The sequence below is a fragment of the Sceloporus occidentalis genome, unplaced genomic scaffold, assembly GCF_023333645.1.
Source record: "Sceloporus occidentalis isolate IW3139 unplaced genomic scaffold, rSceOcc1.0.p SCAF_87, whole genome shotgun sequence".
NCBI classification, from domain to species: Eukaryota; Metazoa; Chordata; class Lepidosauria; order Squamata; family Phrynosomatidae; genus Sceloporus; species Sceloporus occidentalis.
The window spans coordinates 2,446,537-2,466,620 of record NW_028317067.1 but is presented as its reverse complement, the minus strand read 5'-3'; the positions used below and the strand labels follow the sequence as shown (position 1 = coordinate 2,466,620).

The window sequence follows — 20,084 nt, the reverse complement described above, 5'->3', positions numbered from 1 at the left end:
TCTTCACATTTTCATCTAGCCCTGTTGCTTGGCATTTTATAATATTTGTGGATGTTCATACCTATTGTCCATTTTTAGGAACAGGTATATTTTACAATACCCATGTTCTGTGTATTGACTATTACTGATTGGGGTATTTTTTTAATTTTTTTTTACAAATTTACATGCAACAATTTCATGAGTGCTTTTCGTATGCTGTGGGTTAACTTTTTAATTATTTTTTCATCTCTCGATTTAAAAGGTTCAACCCTTAAACACTGCTTCCTACATCAGAAACAGTGTATTTTATACACATCTCCTGCATGTAAAATAGGGGGTTGGGGCAAATGTTTTTCGAAGGATTCTAGAGAATCCCCCCTACATTATCTAGTTTGGCAGGTGGGATTTCATAAATGTCCTTCTACTTCTGTAACAACAATGTAATAATTATGTTGATTAGATAAAAATGTTGCAGTTTGAGATCATTCTAAGAAAATATTTGTGTTTTACAATTAAAATGTATCGGCAACCTCCTTTTTCCCATAGAAATAACGCTGCAGATTTTAGCGGAAGCATTTTGTCTTCTAAGAATGGTCTCTGTACACTCAATGTGACACTTGTTTATTAAAGCTGCTAAAGTATTAAAGTATCTAATATGTTACATGTTAACGTATACGTTAGTAGTTTTTATACACGGTGGTTACTGGGTCACAAAAGTCCAACATTTCTTTTTTTTTTTTCTTTTTCTTTTCTATTGTTGGTAGACAAAACTGGCCATCACCCTACCAGGGATGATAAATTTTTGCCATCACCCTGCCAGGGATGATAAATTTTAATTTAAGAGTAATAATCTCCTCAATCCATGGCCTGGCTCATGTCCATATGAGATTAAATGTCGTGGTATTAGTAGAGAAGAACAGGAAACAGGAGGTTAGAAGTTCATAACAGATAACCAGCGAACTTCGTTATGTTAAACAGTAATTATTACCAAAAAGGGTCAATACAGAAGTCGATCCATGTTGTCACCAGGGTTTTTAATGAATGGGCTGGGAGCTTCAGTCCCACCCAGTCAATCAGAAAAGAAGGCTGTGCAGAAACCCTTTTTAAATTTTCAGGCGACGGTACAAATGAGTCAGAGCAATTACAAGCTTAAATAACAAATAAATGTATTGATGATATCCTCCCAGTTTATGTACAGTTTTACAGACTGTATCTTGATGGTAGTCAACAGCGTTCCAATACTCAGAGTCTACTCATCAAATGGCAGAGAGTTTGACTATACACTAGTCACTCCCTCTTATACCCTGAGAACTAAAGTGGCGTTGGCAACTAAAAATATTTGTTTTACCTTATATGTGATGTTTGTATACTCTTAAGATCTGTTGATTATTTTTTCTAACATCTTATTTCTCCCTTTTTTTGTCCTGCTCTTCACCATGCCAGTTGATCGTGATGCTGGGTCTGCCCATTTTTCTCTGCACCTCTTTCTTCCTGTCAGTTTCCTCTTTCCCCTATTTCCTCAGACCCAATGTCACCTTCAACCATATGGCCCGTGACCCTGGCTCAGGCTTCATCTATATTGGAGCAGTCAACCGGATTTATCAGCTTTCCTCTGATCTTCATCTTGTGGTTGAGGACTCTACTGGACCAGAGTTTGACAGTCCTGAATGCCTTCCTTTCAAGGATCCAAAGGACTGCCTCCAGGCCACAGTCACCCCCAACTCTAACAAGCTACTGACTGTCAACATTCATAGAGGGGAACTTTTAACCTGTGGACACGTTTTTCAGGGTATCTGTGAGAAAAGGGATTTACATAACGTTTCAAACATCATCTATAAGACAATAGATCCTGGAGACAACCAATTTGTGGCTGCTAATGACCCCCAAGTCACCACTGTTGGAATAGTGGAAAGGACGTCAGAGGGTCGTGATTACCTTTTTGTAGGGAGGGGTCTAACAGCCAGACTGTCAAGTGGGATACCACCCATTACCATTCGGCAGCTGGAGAAGCCTTCTGTATTCTCTAACGAGGGTCTTGGCAAACTGGTGGTGGGAGACTTCTCCGATTACAATAATACCTTTGTGGGCATCTTTTCAAATGAAAGGCATGTCTACTTTCTGTTTTACCGTCGTGGATCCAAATCTCAAATGGACTACAAAACCTACCTTGGAAGTGTGTGCAGCCAAGACCTTCATCTCTACTCTTACGTGGAAGTGCCTCTCTTGTGCCATGGAGGGTATAACTTGGCACAGGCAGCCCATCTTGAAATTGTGAACAGGGAATTATTTGTGATCTTTGCAGCCAACCAGGGTTCCTGGCCTAATCCTAGCAATCAGAGGGCTCTCTGTTCATATAAGATGAAGGATATAGAAGAAAGAATAGAGCGGGCAAGAAGCCTGTGCTACACTAAATCAGGAAAAGGAGAGAATGATCAGGAAGAGTCTGGCATAGAGTATGGAGTAAATTCAAAGTGCGCCACGCTTCCTGAGGTATGTTTGACTTTTGATTCTTGATCCCGTCAACGTAACCAAGAAACAAAAAGGAATATTTGATTTAAAAAGTCTGTGTGCATCGAGCTTAGGACAGGGGTTCATGGTATTTTTTTCACTTCTCCAACAGGACTCCTCTCAAAATTTTCCATGTGGTGGGGAACATACACCAAGCCCTATCGCCAGTCGTGTTTCGGTTGATGCTCACCCGCTGCTTACAGACAGCTCCGGTCTCACTGCTGTGGCAGCATGGGTGGAAGACAAAAACACCATTGTGTTTTTGGGAAATGCCGCTGGAAACATTCAAAAGGTGATTCTCTTTGTCGTTCCTGGTAGTTTCCTTTGTAAGACATAAAAAAACTAAAAGATAATTTAACGATCCATTTCAGAAGGGTACCCATTACTTGACAAACCGGTCTTCTGGACCTCTGGCTTTAAGTAAAAGAATATGATATAAATACTTCCTGTATTCTAGAAGCCAACACATGCTCTTGACTTGAAGATATGTTACTGTTTTCAGCATTCTAATCTTCTCCTGAACCTGGCCTTAGGAGTACTTCCTGAAAATAAGAAAAGAAGCTACAGGAAGTGCTGGAAATCCATTTCCTGTCTCTTGTAGAAAACAAATGCAACCAAAATAAATAGGCGTAATTTAAGTGTTTGGTCAGTAGTAACAAAAGGAACATGGTCTTCGGTGATATCAAATGTGTCCTTTATAGGATAAATTGCAGTTGGGACCACCGCATGTCTTTCCATATTGAAAATGTCTTCTTTCTTTAAAAATTTTACCCTCCCGCACTTGACACTCTTGTATCTTTTCTTGCCTTTAGGTATTTGTGTCCTCTGGGAAAGGGCTGGTCTATGATACAGCAACTGCTGTTTCTGGCTCGCCTGTCAGCCCGGACCTTATTCTGGATGGTGGTGGAAGGCAGCTCTATGTCATGACAGAGTCACAGGTGTGGCATTTCACCTCCAGACTATAGGGCGTTAAAAATTATCACATTAATACAAATATAACCCTCACTCTTCCCCAAACATTTTATCCGTATGATGGAAAGTTACATGGAATCTTACTATGGTAACTATATCTTCAATACAGACTGCAACCCACCATTAGTCTGCCCTATGTAGTGTATTGTTAAATACTTTAATGGGTAGCAGACCTACTCAACATATAAGTGTATTTGTACATATATGTAATCATACATATTTGATGTAGTAGCTCTGTGTGTATCATAATTTGTTATAAAAAAAATAAAAAAATAAAAAGTGTGGACACATACCTATGTGGTTACCCAAGCTTAGCTCTTCAAAGTCTTGTCTTTACTCGCCTCCTAGGTTTGGTTTCTCGTCTCACCCTTAATTCTTTCGGCTGCAGGTTTCCCGACTGCCCATGGCTGCATGTTCTAGGTTTTCCACCTGTGACTCTTGCCTCCAAGCTAGGGATCCCTTCTGCGGTTGGTGTGTCCTGCAGGGGAAGTAAGTAGTCTGAGAATAAGACGTGCCATTAGAGCGTAGCTGCATGTTGGGTTAACTGTCCTGATGTTGGGGAGTCTTTTAAAGAAAGTGAATTTGTGGCCCCTAATACCTCTAAATGAGCACAGATGACCTGATGGTGCTGCCAGACCAAAGTCAGAAGCCACTTTTCGATGTGGAATGTTCCTCGCTGATTGTTCATTTTATTGCAGGTGCACAGAGAAGAAGTGGTGTGTGGATTATAAGGAGGACAATCGCTGGCTGTGGAGTTTTGGGAATCAGGCGCTCTGTCCGAGTATCCAGGATATCATGCCAGCCAATCTAAGCCGACAAGAACAAACAGAGGTGCGTGTGGCTCTAGTAGGACTCGGATGACCCCGCTGATCCTCAGGGTGGGTGTCTGGGTATTTTATTTGTGTATCACCCACATGGTTATATGTTTTCCCTTCAGATCTCCATGACTGTGCTACAGATGCCTGCTCTGGCAGATGGAGAAAGCTGGCAATGCCTGTTTAAAGAGTGGTCGACTGCGGCACATGTATACGGTACCCGGATCAGCTGCCTCTCACCGCCGCCTGAACTTCTGCCTCCAAATTCCAATGGGAAAGGTGAGAAAGAGATGGCTGGGCAATTTACTCAAGGCCTTTCCGTAACATTAGATGTGATTATCTCAAAAAGTGGAGTCATTCCTGGTTTTATTAATTGATGGCATGGAATTTGTCATATCTAATTCTACTCGGTCAGCGTGTACTGGAGGTAATACTGCTCCCTGCTAAGCTGTTTCAGTGTAGAGATTTTCTGGTTTAATACGGTGGCCCCATGTGGTTTGTCTATTACCGTATTTGCTCGATTATAAGACGACCCTGATTATAAGACGACCCCCCAAAATCTGAATATTAACTTAGGAAACAAAGGAAAAGCCTGAATATAAGACGACCCCAAAGGAAAAAAGTTTTACCAGTAAATGTTAATTCATGTAAACTATTTTTTTTAATAAAAGCTATGATTGAGAAAAAGATTTTTTTTGTTTTTATTTCTTGTATTTTCCAACCTGTCCCCCAGTTACGCACATCTGCCCCCAGGCTTGCCACTCCAATATGGCACTGTGGCCCATGATATGCCTTTTAACCCTCTATATGCCACTGTGCCCCATGGTATGCCTTTTGACCCCCTATGTGCCACTCTGCGTCCAGAAATGCCTTATACCCCTATATCCCATTCTGGCATTTAGGGGGTTAAAATGCATATTATGGGGCAGAGTGGCATATAGGGAGGTATAAGGCATTTCAGGAGGCAGAGTGGCATTAAGGGAGTTAAAAGGCATTGTACAGAGCACTCTGCCTCCAGAAATGCCTTATACCCCTATATGCCACTCTGGCATTTAGGGGGTTAAAAGGCATATTATGGGGCAGAGTGGCATATAGGGAGGTATAAGGCATTTCAGGAGGCAGAGTGCTCTATTAAATGCCCCCTTAACGCCACTCCAGAAATGCCCTATGCCCCCATTTAACACACACACACACCCTATACCCCCATTTAACTAACTAACACACACACACACACTCTCTCCCCCCCCTTCCCCCGCTCTCCCCCATCTCTTACCGGTGCTTCCAGCCGGGGCAGCGGGTTGACGTCGCCTTCTGCTGCAGCCAGAAGGAGGTGTGGCTAGCAGCGGGGGTTTGTATGCGTCCGTCGCGTATACTTTCCCCGGCTGTCAGAGATCAGAGTTCCCCGCACCGGTGCGGGGAACTCTGATCTCTGACAGTCGGGGAAGGTCTATGCGACGGACGCAGACAACCCCCGCTGCTAGCCACACCTCCTTCCGGCTGCAGCGGACGTTGTCTACGCGGATCGCGTAGACGTCAACCCGCTGCCCCGGCAACACAGCAGGAAGCACCGGTAAGTGTGTGTATGATGGGGGGGGGGGGAAGTCGGGTGAGACAGGAGGATCCAGGTCCCCTGCAGCGGTGCGGGGGATCTGGATCTTAGTCTCCTAATCAGACCTCTATTTGAGGTCTGATTAGAAGACGACCCCGATTAGAAGACGAGGGGTATTTTTCAGAGCATTTGCTCTGAAAAAAACCTCGTCTTATAATCGAGCAAATACGGTAATACTCTCCCAACGATGCATAAGAACACTTATACACGCTTCCCTTTGATGAATAGCTAGAATGAATTAATGTATTGATCCGCACTGTGGGGTGTTAAATCTATAATAATTTTTTTCCCGTTCTTTCAGTGGATCTTTTATTTTTTTTTTTTTTTGCCTCAAATCTCATATTTTACAGTTTTTAGTACTAAGTTGCACTCGTTAGGTGGCTGCTTCCACTGTAAGCAATATGTTTTCACTTGCTTTTAGCCTTTTTTTAAGTTGTTGGTTCTGAAAGCCTTTATACGAGTTTGAAAGGAGTAGAGAGAATATTTAAGTATGATGGCTATCCTAGTTTTGAAACAAATTTCAGCTTTTGTAAGGTAGAAAAAGTCCCATAAGAATAAACTACATATTGGTAAAAGAATGGAATTGTTTAAAAAAAAAAAATTAAAAACACATAGCGCTCAAGCTATAGGGTTTTACAAAATTCTAGTATGCTAAAAACTCTTGATGTCCCTGTGATTTTTCTTTCTTTTTGGTCTCCTATCTGCTGGTATTCTGTATGTAGGTCAATGGTCGGGGCTGAAGACCTTTGGCTTTGTTTGTACCGGTCTCTCTCATGGAGAAGTGAGACGCTGTCTCTCTGTCTGTCTTCGGTGTGGGGTCAGGCCGTGTATGAGGGGGGGAATTTATTTGTAATATGCGTGTGATATATAATATAATGTATATATGTACGTACGTATATAGAGCTATTTTATATAATATTTACGTAGGAATACCATACATAATAGTACAGAATCCTAGTATCCACAAATCTTTTAAATTCCCTTTCTTTTCCAGATCATGTGACCCTCCAGCTCGCCCTGGTTTATCACGACATCACAGTAGCCACGACTGATTTCACATTTTATGACTGCAACGCTGTGATGGACCTCGCTGTGTATGCCCCGTAAGTAGATTAACCGCGGATATTGATTATTTATTTAGTACCTTTATGTTGGCTCGATCAGCCCCATATACACACACCATACTTCTCCGTGTTTGCCGTGTAGTAAACTCTTCGTGTTTCTCAAAAACTCCTGTGTCTACTTGATGTTTTCCGTATGTCCATTTAACGTAAATGATTTCTACCTCCAGGTGCGGTGGGTGTGTGAGCAGCCCTTGGAGATGTAACTGGTGTGTGTCTGACCACCGCTGCACACACACGTTACAATGCAGCCAAGATCAGACCGTGATATACAGCCAACATGTGAGTAGCATATACTCCCTCCAGAACTGTGAGATGTTTGTGGGATTGTATCGAGAGCATTTATGTAGATTCTTCATCTCACTGGGACCCACCTGTTTTCAGGAACCATGGATAGTACATGTTGGAGGTGGCCCCAGGTAGTGGTGCCTCCACTGAGCCAGGAACCCTAGGCAGTTGCCTTTGCGGGTAGTCCATCTCTGGAGCTCGGTGTGGCTTGAGAGCTGGGCGCATGTTCTTCTAAAGCTGGCGCTGTAGTTTCTATGTTTAATATAATTCATGTGCTTTGTTATATACATCCAAGCACTTCATATTTTGCGTTTTCTTAAAAGGATTCGCACCAGCAGCTGTCGGGTCCAGATGCTTGTCCCAGGCTGGAGAGCATTGTGGATTCTCCCTTTATCCCCGTTGGCATTGAACGAGAACTGGATCTGATTGGACGGAACTTACATCTTCTTAAGGTGATATTAGAAAGCGCCCCTTTTTTACATTGATACAGAGCGTCATTGTGTTGGTTTGAGTGAGCCCCAGGTAATGGTGTTCAGAAATGTCCTGGGAATGTGTAAATATGGGCAGATTGATCTGTATCTCGCTGGAGACTCACTGTTAACATAAATCCAAGAAGAATACTCTACTGGAACCAGTGAACTTGAGGAATTCCACCTAAGCATCATCTACTCTCCGATTGAACATCTCCATTCATGCAGAAAATACCTCTTTGGTTGGCAGTAACCCCAGGCCTACATAATTAAAGACAACTCTGTATAAGGTTGATTGACCCATACCATAATACAAAATGGGACTCAACATTTAGATTTTTTTTTTATATATTTTATCAGAATAAACAATGTACATAGGTAAAGACCACTAACCACTATAAAACCTACCCAAACTAGTTAATAGGAGTAGTTATAATCTGATCTGTACCACCAAGCAAGTCAAAAATTATTTTCAAGTAGGGCAGCCAAAACAACGGCTTTTCTCATATCCATTGTTAATGAACATTTGAGTGATGGACTGTCTTCCAGTGGTCAGGCTGACCTTACCGGTGTATGATTAAGAGTACACCACCCCTTTAATGTGACAGGTGGTATGAAACGTTGGTGTCATATGTACAATGCGCAGTCGCTGTTTAATTTTTTATGAGGGAGCCATTTTGAACCTATTTTTTTCCACATTCAGGGTGGGGAACTGGAGTATCGTTGTGTTATAGAGACAGAAGGCAATGCCATTGTGTTGCGTGCCCAGATTGAACAAGTGACAGGAGAGGACAGTATCTACCAAGTACACTGCCAGACACACAAGGTGAGGGGGGGATTTTTGGGGACCGTAGCATTGATATTTTGTCCCGGCGTCTGTCCCTGTAGAATAACCGAGAGCTTCTAGTGTTATATTTCTTAGATTAATTGCACTCTTAAGAAGCTTTCGTTTAGTGGGAAGGGTTGGGGCGTATTTTATAAAACTGTAAAATTCAGCAGAGTAGGTAAAAAGGCAATTTTTTATGCATTCGATTGACGATCGATCATTGATGATCACTGTTGATTTTTTCCCCCTTAAAGTATGAGTACCCACTGCGTGAACTGGAGCAGCGTGTCACTGTGTATGCAACGAAAGGCGATGGGCAGCGTGTGGACAATAAGGGGGATATACAAGGTAAGTCCTGGACCCGGCTTGCCCTCTATTGCTGCGTCCTGCCTCTTTCAGCTTGTTGTTGCCCCGGTTTTGGGCAGTTTACTTTTTATCTTGCTAACACCATCCTCTTTGTTGCTTCTCTCAGTGACTGTGTACAACTGCTCGGTGGGACAGTCGGACTGCAGCCGGTGTCACGCTCTGAACTCTCAGTACAAGTGCCTGTGGTGCGGAGATGAGAGGACCGCTGCGTGTGTGTACAGGAGTCGGTGTGAACAGAACGCCATTGATGTTTGCCCAACGCCACTCATCAGTTCAGTAAGTGGTGGCTGTAGAAGCGGGCTGCCAAGCCGCTGAGCTATGGGTCTTGAATACACCTGCTGATGTAAAGTGGGACCCCCCCCCCCACAAGCAAATACACTGGGTTAGAGTTCAATACAAACTTTGTTATTCTTCCTTGTAACCCATGTAACTCTTTTATCATGTTTTAGCATTGGATGCTTATGATGTTTATCATGTCGGTTTCTTTCAGTTTTACCCTCTGACGGGCATCATTCAAGGAGGAACCACCCTGACCATCGAGGGTGTCAACATGGGTCAGAAGGCAGAGGATGTATCTGTCAGTGTGGCAGAGTATCCATGCGTTGTGAAGCCGGATCTGTATTTTGTGTCCAACAGGTAAGTCTTTATGTTCCTGGACCTTCACACGACAAAAGAGCTTATTCCACTTCTTACTGCGGACACAATTTCCAAGAGAGAATGATCCCCCAGCAAAAGCAATACTATAGAGGGGGTTGGAAACTTTAGTTATTTTAAATATATGGGACATATTTAAGCTTGCCAGCTTTACAGAAAGTTTGTTTTACTGGGATGGTGAAATGGTAGATTGGGCCATATCCATGAAGCTTCAAGGGTATCCTTAGTCCTTTCTTCTGCAGCATCCTTTAATGAGTGGGCTCTAGGCAAACGGCTGATCTCCCTTATGGAGCCTTCTGTTCTGAAGCTAGTGTAACATAATTGAGTATGGCCATAGAACTGTAAGAAAGTGGTGTCTTTTCTTTAGGATTGTGTGCACGCTGTCTGCCAGCGACACTGAGGATTCGGGGCTGGTGAAAGTCACTGTGGATGGACGTGAACCTGGAGTCTCCAGCCAGTATTTTACATACCAGGTGTGTAATATAGTTCAGATTAAAGATGTTTGTAAATTAATGTCTTGGAATAAGCTGAAATTACAATATTAAATATTAGAGGTATTATAATAAATAGGCATAATTTCATAGTGAGGGGTTGTCGTGTAGTAGGAGTAAGCACTGCTATTTAGACCTGAAACCTGAGACTTAATTGTGTGTATTATACTTGAAATTTTTATAGCGTGTGTGTACAAAGGGATTTTTGATCCTGAATTTGTGTTGGATAATATTGCGATTGCCTTAATTAGTGTCTCTTACTCAGGATCCTGCATTGTTGTCTTTATCCCCATTGAGAGGTCCTATGGCCGGTGGCACGCTGATCACCATCTTTGGTTCCAAACTGCTGACAGGAGATCAGATTACAGTGGCAGTGGGAGATCTGCCGTGTAAAATGTGAGTGTGTTCACCCAAATGTGTTGCTGTCTGTAAATAAATTCAGTTTTGTTCTGCCTGGGGTAACTATTTTGTCCCATGTTCTCATATGTCTGTGATCCTCCTGGGTCCTGATCAGTCTTATTGCCACCTTTTCAGATCCAGGAATGTAACAGAAGAGCAGATACAGTGTATCACCGGCGTAAGCCCTGACCTGCAGGAGCTGCCCGTTCATGTGTTCTATGGTACCACGAAAAAGATTCTCAAAAAAGTCATGTTTAATTATACAGAGAACCCAACCATCTTATCTGCTATCCCCACCAGTGGATTTTATGGGTAAGAATTGGAATTTTTGTTTCGGAAACATTCTGCTGTAAGCCTCTTTAAGGTGTGTGTCTCACCTGCATGCTTTTTGTTTTTCCTTCCCACACAGAGGTGGTCGTATTATCAAAGTAAATGGCTCACAGCTGGACGTGGTGCAGACTCCATTCATGAGCGTCCTGGCTAGATTGTCCTCTGAAGAGCTACAGGAAGGGAGCAAGGAGAGTCGGAGGAAGAGAAGAAGGGAAGTCAGTTCTGCGACAACGCAAGAGGTGAGGTATGAGTGTTCTTCCCAGGAGGACACCATCCAGACTCAAGAAAATATAAATTAACTGATTGAAGCACCATTCCACTCATACTCATTTTAAGTAAAATGCATACTGGAGTCTATTTTGCATGGACTCCGTTGGTACCTGCATTCCTTTTGCTATTGAAAGTAGCAACTGAGGCTTCTGTTGTTTTTCCTCCTTCCCCTTCCTGTCTATTAGAAGCAGGACGTGTACTTAAGTCCACATTTATTTTTTGACTTTTTTGGTGGGCTAGGTGTTAGACTTCTTCATTAAAAAAGTTTTGCTTTCAAAAGAAATCATTATTCCAAATGTCTTGTCTCTGTTTAGCTATTGGTATCCAAAACCCCGGCTGGTGTGATTTCAGATGGATCAGCGTAGACTAAGTTGTCCGTAGTACTTTTTTAATATTTAGTTTTCTTACCTCTCTTGTTTCCCTTTCCTCAGTTTAGCGAGCCATGCCACCACAACTCCTCCTCTGTTATCGAATGCGTGTCTCCCTCCGTCCCAGAAAATTATGTCCCTGTGGATGTTTTTTTTGTTCTGGACAATGTACGGATACCATTCAGCAGCCTGGGGGAGAGCTTCAGTTACCAGAAGAACCCATCCCTGAAACCTCTGAACAAAGAAAGCCCAAACAAACCATACAGCTTGAAACCAGGCAACGTGCTGGATATAGAGGTAAAATGGCTTGGACACCTGTCTCTTTGCACTGCGGATTATATCTCGGTGAGAGTTCCTCAATCTACCAGACAAACACCCTGACTTCTTATCATACTCCCTATGGTAAATGATACAATGGCTCATTGTTGATCAATCAGCAGGATATTCTGAAATAACGACATAATGAAAGTCTCTCGGAGCACTGGCCGTATATATATATCAGTGGGGTGATTTAGTAGGGAAAGTCGCCCAAAATATCACATGACTGACATTACTTTATGCAGCGCTGGGGATATTACCGTATCCAGCGCTGTTGATCTCCACATCTGCAGATTAAAAAAACAATGAACAAAATGAGTTAAAAATCATATTTCTGCTTAGAGCTCTGTATTTTATGGTCAAGCTGAAAATAATTTTCCATGGAACTTCCAGTTTAAGTTGCAGTACAAAATTTAGCCCGCTTGTTTAGATTTAAATCTTTTTCTAAAAATTACCTTAATATAGCTTTTGTACATTTAATAACAAATTGGCTAAAATAACATATTCTCTTTTACTCTTTTTTTTTTTTTTTTTGTTTAGTTTTACAATGGTGGCCATTTTTGTGATGTCCTGCTGTCCTCTCCTGGAAGCATCTTCTCTTGTGTCCCTTTTGTCACGGTTTGTCTAATGTCTCACATGTTTGTGGCAGGGAGAGGGCCTCGACTCCGGGATCAGTAAACAAGAGGTCTTGGCAATGATCGGAGATGGAGTCTGTACAGTAAAAACCCTCACCCACAACCACCTGTACTGCGAACCACCGCTGGTGGCACCACGGCCATTAGACGCCAGCTCATCCTTGCCAGAGTTTGTGGTGAGTGATCTGAAAGGAGTATCAGACTAGGACGCTTTCATCTCTCCTGCTCTTAGCAGCTGCTGATCCTTTTGGCCTCTTTTCTCAGGTACAGATGGGAAAACTCAGCTTTAATCTGGGACAAGTGAAATATGATGTAGAGGGACAGTCCAGTTTCCCAAAGGAAGCCAAAATAGGGCTGGCAGTGGGAGGTGCTCTGCTCATCCCTGTGGTCCTAATAATCATCTTTATGTACAGGTAATGTGTCCATCAGTGGCAGGAAAGCACTGCTTTCCATGCATGTGCACAAGGGTGTGAACAGACACCTGCCTTCAGTGATCATCGCATACACTTTATTGCATATGATAACTGCGTGGACCCATATATCACTGCGGCAACTACCTTAGTTAAGTGCTTTATTATTATTATTTTATTTTTTTGAAGAATGCTTATTTAAAGTACTCACATTAATGGTTTTATGATCCAGGCCTTATAAAGTGATTGTAAGAAACTGGAATGTTAATTCACTTCCTGGGTCCTCGCCACCAAAAAAGTCCCCTCAGCCTCTACTTGTGTTCTGTTCTCAATGTGCCAAGCAAGGGAAGGGGACTGAGAGTTGCATCTGAGGGCAGTAGGGGTTAATGCAACAATACATTCCCTGCATCTGGATTGTTGTTCCATGTATGATAAACAGAGTACGGTGAAATGGGTGATTGTTGAATCTGTTTTACAGGAGACAGAGCAAGCTGGCCATGAGAGACTACAAGAAGGTCCTGGTTCAGTTGGAGAACCTGGAGACCAGTGTGGGCGACCAGTGCAGGAAGGAGTTTACAGGTAATTTGACTGTGCCAGAACCTCGTGTGACGTGCCAACATTGTATGTCCTCTTCATGTAAACATATCTGTTTTTTTCCTGGCTAGACTTAATGACAGAAATGATGGATCTTACCAGTGACCTCGAGGGCTCAGGAATTCCCTACTTGGACTACACAACTTATGTAGAAAGGATCTTCTTCCCTGGACACACCAGCTCCCCCCTCAGGAAGAGCTTAGATGTGCCAGAGAGCAAAAGGAGCACTGTGGAGCAGGGGCTCACCCAGTTGTCAAACCTTCTCAATAATAAGCTTTTTCTTACTAAGGTACACCAGTTTTCCATGTTGACATCCAGCCATGTTCTCATTTACCTAATCCTCCCAGCTTTAGATGTTGCAGCCCCACACCTATTTTCTTAGGGTCCAAAATGTTTCAATTGATACTGTAACAAACATGTTTTAAAAAGTTACATTGAAGACAAAACATTTAAAACCCACTACAAGTACGAGATATATGAAGGATCTACGTAAAAAATACCAAAAACATATAGGCTATGTTTTAGAAACATTATAGAACTTGCGTGTTCTATTGTTAAAGAAACTGCATTTGCATGTAATGTGAGTGACAGGTAAAAAATTAGGTAATTATGTAAATAAGCCAAACTTTGAGGTTCTTTCTTCAGTGCTTTACTCTTTTATTCTACACAGCATTTATGTAAATAAAGCATATATCATGGTGCTCTCCCTTTAAAGCACTCTTTAATATTTGCTATTTTCTGTAGCTAATTGAGACGTTGGACTCCCAGCCCACACTGTCTCAGCGTGACCGCTGCCATACTGCATCACTGCTCACAGTGGCTCTTCATGGTAAACTGGAGTATCTGACTGATGTTATGAAGACCCTGTTGGCTAATCTGATACAGCAATGTGTAGCTAAGAACCCCAAACTTCTGCTTCGCAGGTATGTGTTATGACTACTCTCGAGAGGTTGGGTGCCTGCGAGCCATGAGCGCTCACGTATTGGTGATAACCCAGTCAGTGGACTGCGTCGGGCTTCGTCATAGTCTCCATATGAGAGAACATTGCTTTTGTAGACTTGGGCAAATGAACCAAAAATGATCAATTTTTCATTTTATTTTTGGTCCATTTGTTTCCAGACAATGAATTTCATGGTCCTTCAGTTCAGATGAAAATCTGCAGGGCTTTTTACATCTAGGTGTTCTATTATTCACAGCACTTTGCTTCATTTTTGTTTTTGTTAGGGATCCCTCCTCGTTTCAGAGATTTGTATGAATTGGCAAAATGAGCAAATTTCCTTGAAATTAGTATGAATCTGAATGTTTTGTTTCCAGTGATGCTGCAGACAGCAGTGTTGTACAGAACATTGAGATGACAATCACAGAATTTTGTATCTTGTAGGACTGAGACCATAGTAGAGAAACTGCTAACCAACTGGATGGCCATCTGCTTACATTCGTTTTTGAGGGTAAGTGCTTGACAACGAAGCTAGATGTCTTGGGGAAAAAAATACACAAAATTTGATATCCAAGAGTAAATCAGAATGTTTGTGAATTCCTCTGAGGGAGATGTCCTATACCAGTTCATTCCAAGCCCCGAAAGAAGAGTTCAACCAACAATTTTTCAGTTTTTCATTCCCTGTGCTTGCAGGAAGCAGCAGCAGAGCCCCTCTATATGCTGTTTTGTGCCATTAAGTACCAGGTGGATAAGGGTCCGGTGGATGCCGTGACCGGGAAGGCGAAGCGCACGCTTAATGACGGGCGTCTGTTGCGGGAAGACATTGAATACAAGCAGATGACCCTCACTGTCATGGTGAAGAGTGGGGGTGAGATACAGCGTGTTCCCGTGAAAGTGCTCGACACGGATACTATCACACAGGTCAAAGGGAAGATTCTCAACCATGTGTACAAAGGGACCCCCTTCTCACAACGGCCCCCGGCACACACGTTAGACCTAGGTAAGAACAGACAAGTGGTGAAAATCATTGGTGTTGAATATTATTACTAATTTATCTGTAAAAGGGAAGATGTCTAATGCCAAAATATGTCAAATAGTCAAGCGAGATATGTCAATTAAGCATTTCCCAACCAACTTGGAAGCCAAAGGGTGACTCCTCTTTGTTTTCAGTGGGGACCCAATTATTGGCCCAAACATTTAGTATCCAAATTGCTGCGGAGAACTTGTGGGAACCCTCATTTGCTCCTGTTTTATTTATTATTATATAGAATGGCGCTCTGGGAATGCTGGCCATTTGACTCTGTCAGATGAAGACCTTACTTCATTGACCCAAGACCAGTGGAAGAGGTTGAATACTCTGCACCATTATAAGGTTAGGCTGGATTGTTTACTGGTGACCACGTAGTTAATTTTTCGGTAGACCTCATACCGCCTAATGATTATTGCTTCTGTGATTTAGTATAATTAAGATAATTAAAGCAGTGCCTGAAACACATACAAAGTTTGTATTTGCCAGTCACAGATGACAATAACCCACCTTATTAATACCTTTTAATAGAAATACATTGTTCCTATTTCCTTAGTGTTTTTATGTATAATTAGAAATATTTTTTTACACAGATGCCAAATATTTCATATTTTATATGAAAAGTATTATTTACAACTTATTCAAAATAATGTTAATAATTGGTGCAGCCCCAATATGACTTTTTAAGAAGTAGCTGGTTAAGGGCCTTTCACATTCATTACTTTGTCTTCAGGTTCCAGATGGTGCAACTGTGGCTCTGATCCCTCGATTACACAACAATCAGTGTGAGACCCCAAACAACAGCTTTTTTGGAGGCGAGAGTGAGTGGAGAGATGGCTTAGAGTCTCCATGTGTTTCCATTCTTTATTTGAGATCTCGTGTTTGTGTTGTTCCAACATATTCTGCAGCATTTGCTTCTTGGTCTGTTTTTCATCTCCTTTAATGCATCTTGTTTAACGAGTCACCACCAGTCTTTATGTTCCACGAATCTGTTCTTTCTTTTCCCTTTTCCTGTAAAGTCACAACATACTCTTTCTGTATCTCAGAGACCCCTATGCTGGAAGACGGCGAGGAAGGTGAAATTAAGAAATGGCACCTGGTGAAGTCTCTAGAAGAACCTGAAGTTTGCAAGAACAGGAGGAGCAGTTTGAGGGAAAGAGAACGTGCAAAGGCAATTCCTGAGATCTATTTAACCCGCTTGCTGTCAATGAAGGTGAGTTGAGGATGGTCAGCTGAAAAGCCTATGGTAGCAAAAACATCAGAATGTCATCTGTATTTAACCAACAGTCCAAAAGTTTCAACCTTTAGAGTCCTTAATATGATTTAACCTGGTGCAGAAGATTTTCTTTTATGGTAAATTAATAAGTATACAAATATAATGCTTGACCACAGTACCATCAGTTTGTTTTGTTGTTGGTACAAAAATGGATATTGCCACTTTGGTCCAAAAGGCGATAGTCTTAAGGAGTTAGTTAGATCTTTTCTTGGGCTGACATTCGTAAAGGGCGATGCAGACCGTCAGAAACTTTAATGACCACAGTGGTCCTGCCTACCACATCAGAAGATCAGACACAAGCCTTAATAATGCTGAATATAGTAATGGTTAGTAATGGTTAGTCATCTCAATATAAACAATCATCAGACATCTTGATGAACACACAGTTTATATGTTAAAGCAGTTTGTCAGCATGACAATTAATTGTCTGTGGACGCGGTGGTCCATGGGTGGGTGCTCATTGGATCCCTATTTAGAGGCATGTTGTATACCTGGTGTTAATGGAGCTATAATTCTACCTTCCTTTACAGGGCACTCTGCAGAAGTTTGTCGATGACACCTTCCAGGTAATGTTGGGGGTGAACCGTCCTGTACCCATTTCAATCAAATATTTCTTTGACTTTCTGGATGAAATGGCCGAGAAGCATGAGATTCAGGATGAGGAGACTATCCACATCTGGAAGACACACAGGTAAGATCACAGTGTGTATAGAATGAGGTAAATGTGCTGACTGTACCACTGAAGGGTTACATTTGATGGCGTCATTATCTTTTATTTATATTGCCCCAACAATATGTGCATTTTTTTTGCACTGTGCATATATTCAAAGGATCTGACAAAACTACAAAACTAGAACTAACTGACTAATACAAAACAATACATTAAATAAGGGATTTTATGTTCCATTGAATGTACAATAAAATGACAGATGTGTTTTATTTCTTTCTTTTTAATTTCCATTGTTTAAAGGCCTGCGATACCTAAACAAATGCCAAGGCAGCACATTTTTAAAAAGGACCAGCTTATAGAAAAGTTGGAGATCTAACCTATCGGGAAGTCTTGTGCTTCTAAAAGACACTAATTCCTAGTAAAATATTTCCGATCCTTTGAGGTTTTAAAGCATACGCGTTATCCTAGTTGTACACACAGTCTTTTTTTCTGGTTCCAGCCTAATGCAGAGGTTCTGGGTACTGGTTCTGAAGCATCCTCAGATGGTGTTTGACGTTGAGGTATCAGAGAACGTGGATTCGATCCTGTCTGTCATTGCCCAGACATTCATTGACTCTTGTACTATCTCGGAGCACAAAGTGGGACGGGTGAGTTCATTACAGAGTGGGTTATTAAATTGAGGCGCTCCTCTAGTTGGCTCACCAGTGGTGATTATATAAACTTCTCTGTCGCAGGACTCGCCAGTCAACAAATTGTTGTATGCTCGGGAAATCCCACGGTACAAACAGCTGGTGGAGAAGTAAGTGGCATCATATTAAAGAATAATTTAACTAACGTTGGCTTCTCTGTACTGTTTGCCATGAGAAAGCAGCTTGTGACTTCTATGTTGGTTTTTGAAAACTTTGGGACTATTGTAAAATTACTTTTTCAAAAGAATCAGATGTGATTGTTCTTTGGACTAATAAACATACAGGATCTGTTAGGGAGCAGAAAGTGAGTTTACCGTATTCTTTATGCATCAGGTACTATAGTGACATCAAACAGGCCACCCCTGCCAGCTACCAGGAAATGAATTCTGCCCTTACAGAACTGTCAGGGGTAAGTAAAACCGTAATTACTTTATGGGTAAGCGAGGTCAGTTTCTGTAGGGCTATTTGGTAGCTTAAAAAAACTGTTTAACATGTCCTAAAACTTTAGTTCAATCTCATCTCATAAAAGACCAAAAGCTTGGTACATGGGGGGGGAGTAGAGCTGTCTTACTCTTTGGATTATGAGGTTACTTATTGTACTGGGCAAAAGGAGCAGGTTTTCAGTCGGGATCCCACAGAGGACTATTTTGCCTACTAGGTCAGCAATTTTGGGCTAGAAATAAATGAGGTAATCCTGTCTTCGCCCTCCTCCCCAAAAAAGATTGCAAGTTTTAAATAAGTCTTTTAAGCAAGTCTGTTCAAATAGTTGGACCTAAACAGAAGAACCTTTCGTAGGGCGGCTGTAACATTAAATATGGCCAGTGAATAATTCCTCTCTGACACTCTAGCTGCTAGAGCATCATGAGATCCATAACCTACAGCATGGCATAGATGGACAGTGCTTGCCGTGCTCTTCTGGATCATACCGATCATGTGACATTGCTTTTTGTAGTCCCTAAACACTGCTTTTCCCTCACAGATTCATTCTACTCAGTTCAGTCCTCTGCTTGCCTTACATGAGCTGTACAATTATATTATCAAGTACTACGACCAGGTGAGAGAAGAAGCCGCTTTTGTGCATCATGGTTTATGGGAACCGCTTTTGTTCTGACCATAGTTTTGAGAAGCTATTGGAGAAAGATATTATTGAGTAAACAGGGGGTCTAGTCACAAACTCATTCTGCTATTTAGATATAGCCGGGATGTATTACAAAGGGTGCATTTGGATAATAAAAAAAATAGTTCTAGTGTTCTGTCGCGTAAACTCATCGGAATCTGTCCCGGGCTGGTAACCATGCGCATTAGGAGACCCAACAGTCATAGTGTGACAGCTCGCATGGAGAGTAAAAGCCAGGGGGATAGAGCTGTATCATGCACTGAACATGAGTGGAAGAGATAGGGAGAGTGTGTATGTGTTAGTGTGTGTAAGTGTATGGTGTATGAGCATGTTTGTGTGCATGTTGGTGCATGAGCGTGTGTGGGCGCAGTGTATGGCATTAACGCATGAGTGTGTGTGAACCTAGGCTTAATGCCCTCTGGGAGAGAAAAGAGAGAGCTTGTATATGTGTATGTATGTGTTACAGCAAGTTTGTGTGTGTTTTAGTTACGGGGGGGGGGTGGGGTGGATAATGAAGAAATACTGCACCCAGGTGCCACTAATCCTAAACTTACTCCTGGCCTTCTGCTGTTTTACAGGGGTCTGGAATTTCGTTCCGTTTAGGAGAGCGTTGTTGTGTTTTAAGCTGAGTTTTGGAAGCCATGTTTACTGTAAATTAGAAATGGGTATTGTTAGGAAAAGAGAATAACTTTCTATGTGACTGATACATTATCCCTTTTTCCTCTATATAGATCAGCGCTGCTCTAGAAGCGGATCCCAACGGTCAGAAAATGCAGCTGGCCTCTCGCTTGCAACAGATCTCTTCGTTAGTAGAACTGAAAGTGACAGATCTTTAATTACCCCTCTCAATATAGAGGCAGTTGGCATTCACTCCCGCTGTTCTTCTGTGAACTTTGATTATTGATGATCGTGTGCATAGTTTAAAGGGATATACAGATCTCCAGC

The 20,084-nt window shown here is 42.0% G+C and overlaps 1 protein-coding gene across 1 annotated transcript; it reads left to right on the top strand.

The window, feature by feature from the left end:
• Nucleotides 1-1,431: 1,431 nt before the first annotated feature.
• LOC149284913 (plexin-B3-like) lies at nt 1,432-19,975 on the top strand. The gene is made up of 32 exons (XM_089496055.1): nt 1,432-2,469; nt 2,600-2,779; nt 3,300-3,425; nt 3,848-3,948; nt 4,158-4,290; nt 4,397-4,553; nt 6,878-6,986; nt 7,090-7,174; nt 7,616-7,744; nt 8,466-8,588; nt 8,843-8,936; nt 9,061-9,230; nt 9,445-9,590; nt 10,634-10,810; nt 10,908-11,067; nt 11,530-11,763; nt 12,434-12,595; nt 12,684-12,832; nt 13,308-13,408; nt 13,495-13,712; nt 14,168-14,346; nt 14,805-14,871; nt 15,054-15,360; nt 15,629-15,732; nt 16,121-16,208; nt 16,434-16,600; nt 17,194-17,354; nt 17,833-17,980; nt 18,068-18,132; nt 18,356-18,431; nt 19,002-19,076; nt 19,871-19,975. Exons 1-32 carry the CDS (start codon nt 1,432-1,434, stop codon nt 19,973-19,975), a joined length of 5,334 nt encoding a protein of 1,777 aa, XP_089352181.1.
• The last annotated feature ends 109 nt before the right edge of the window (nt 19,976-20,084 follow it).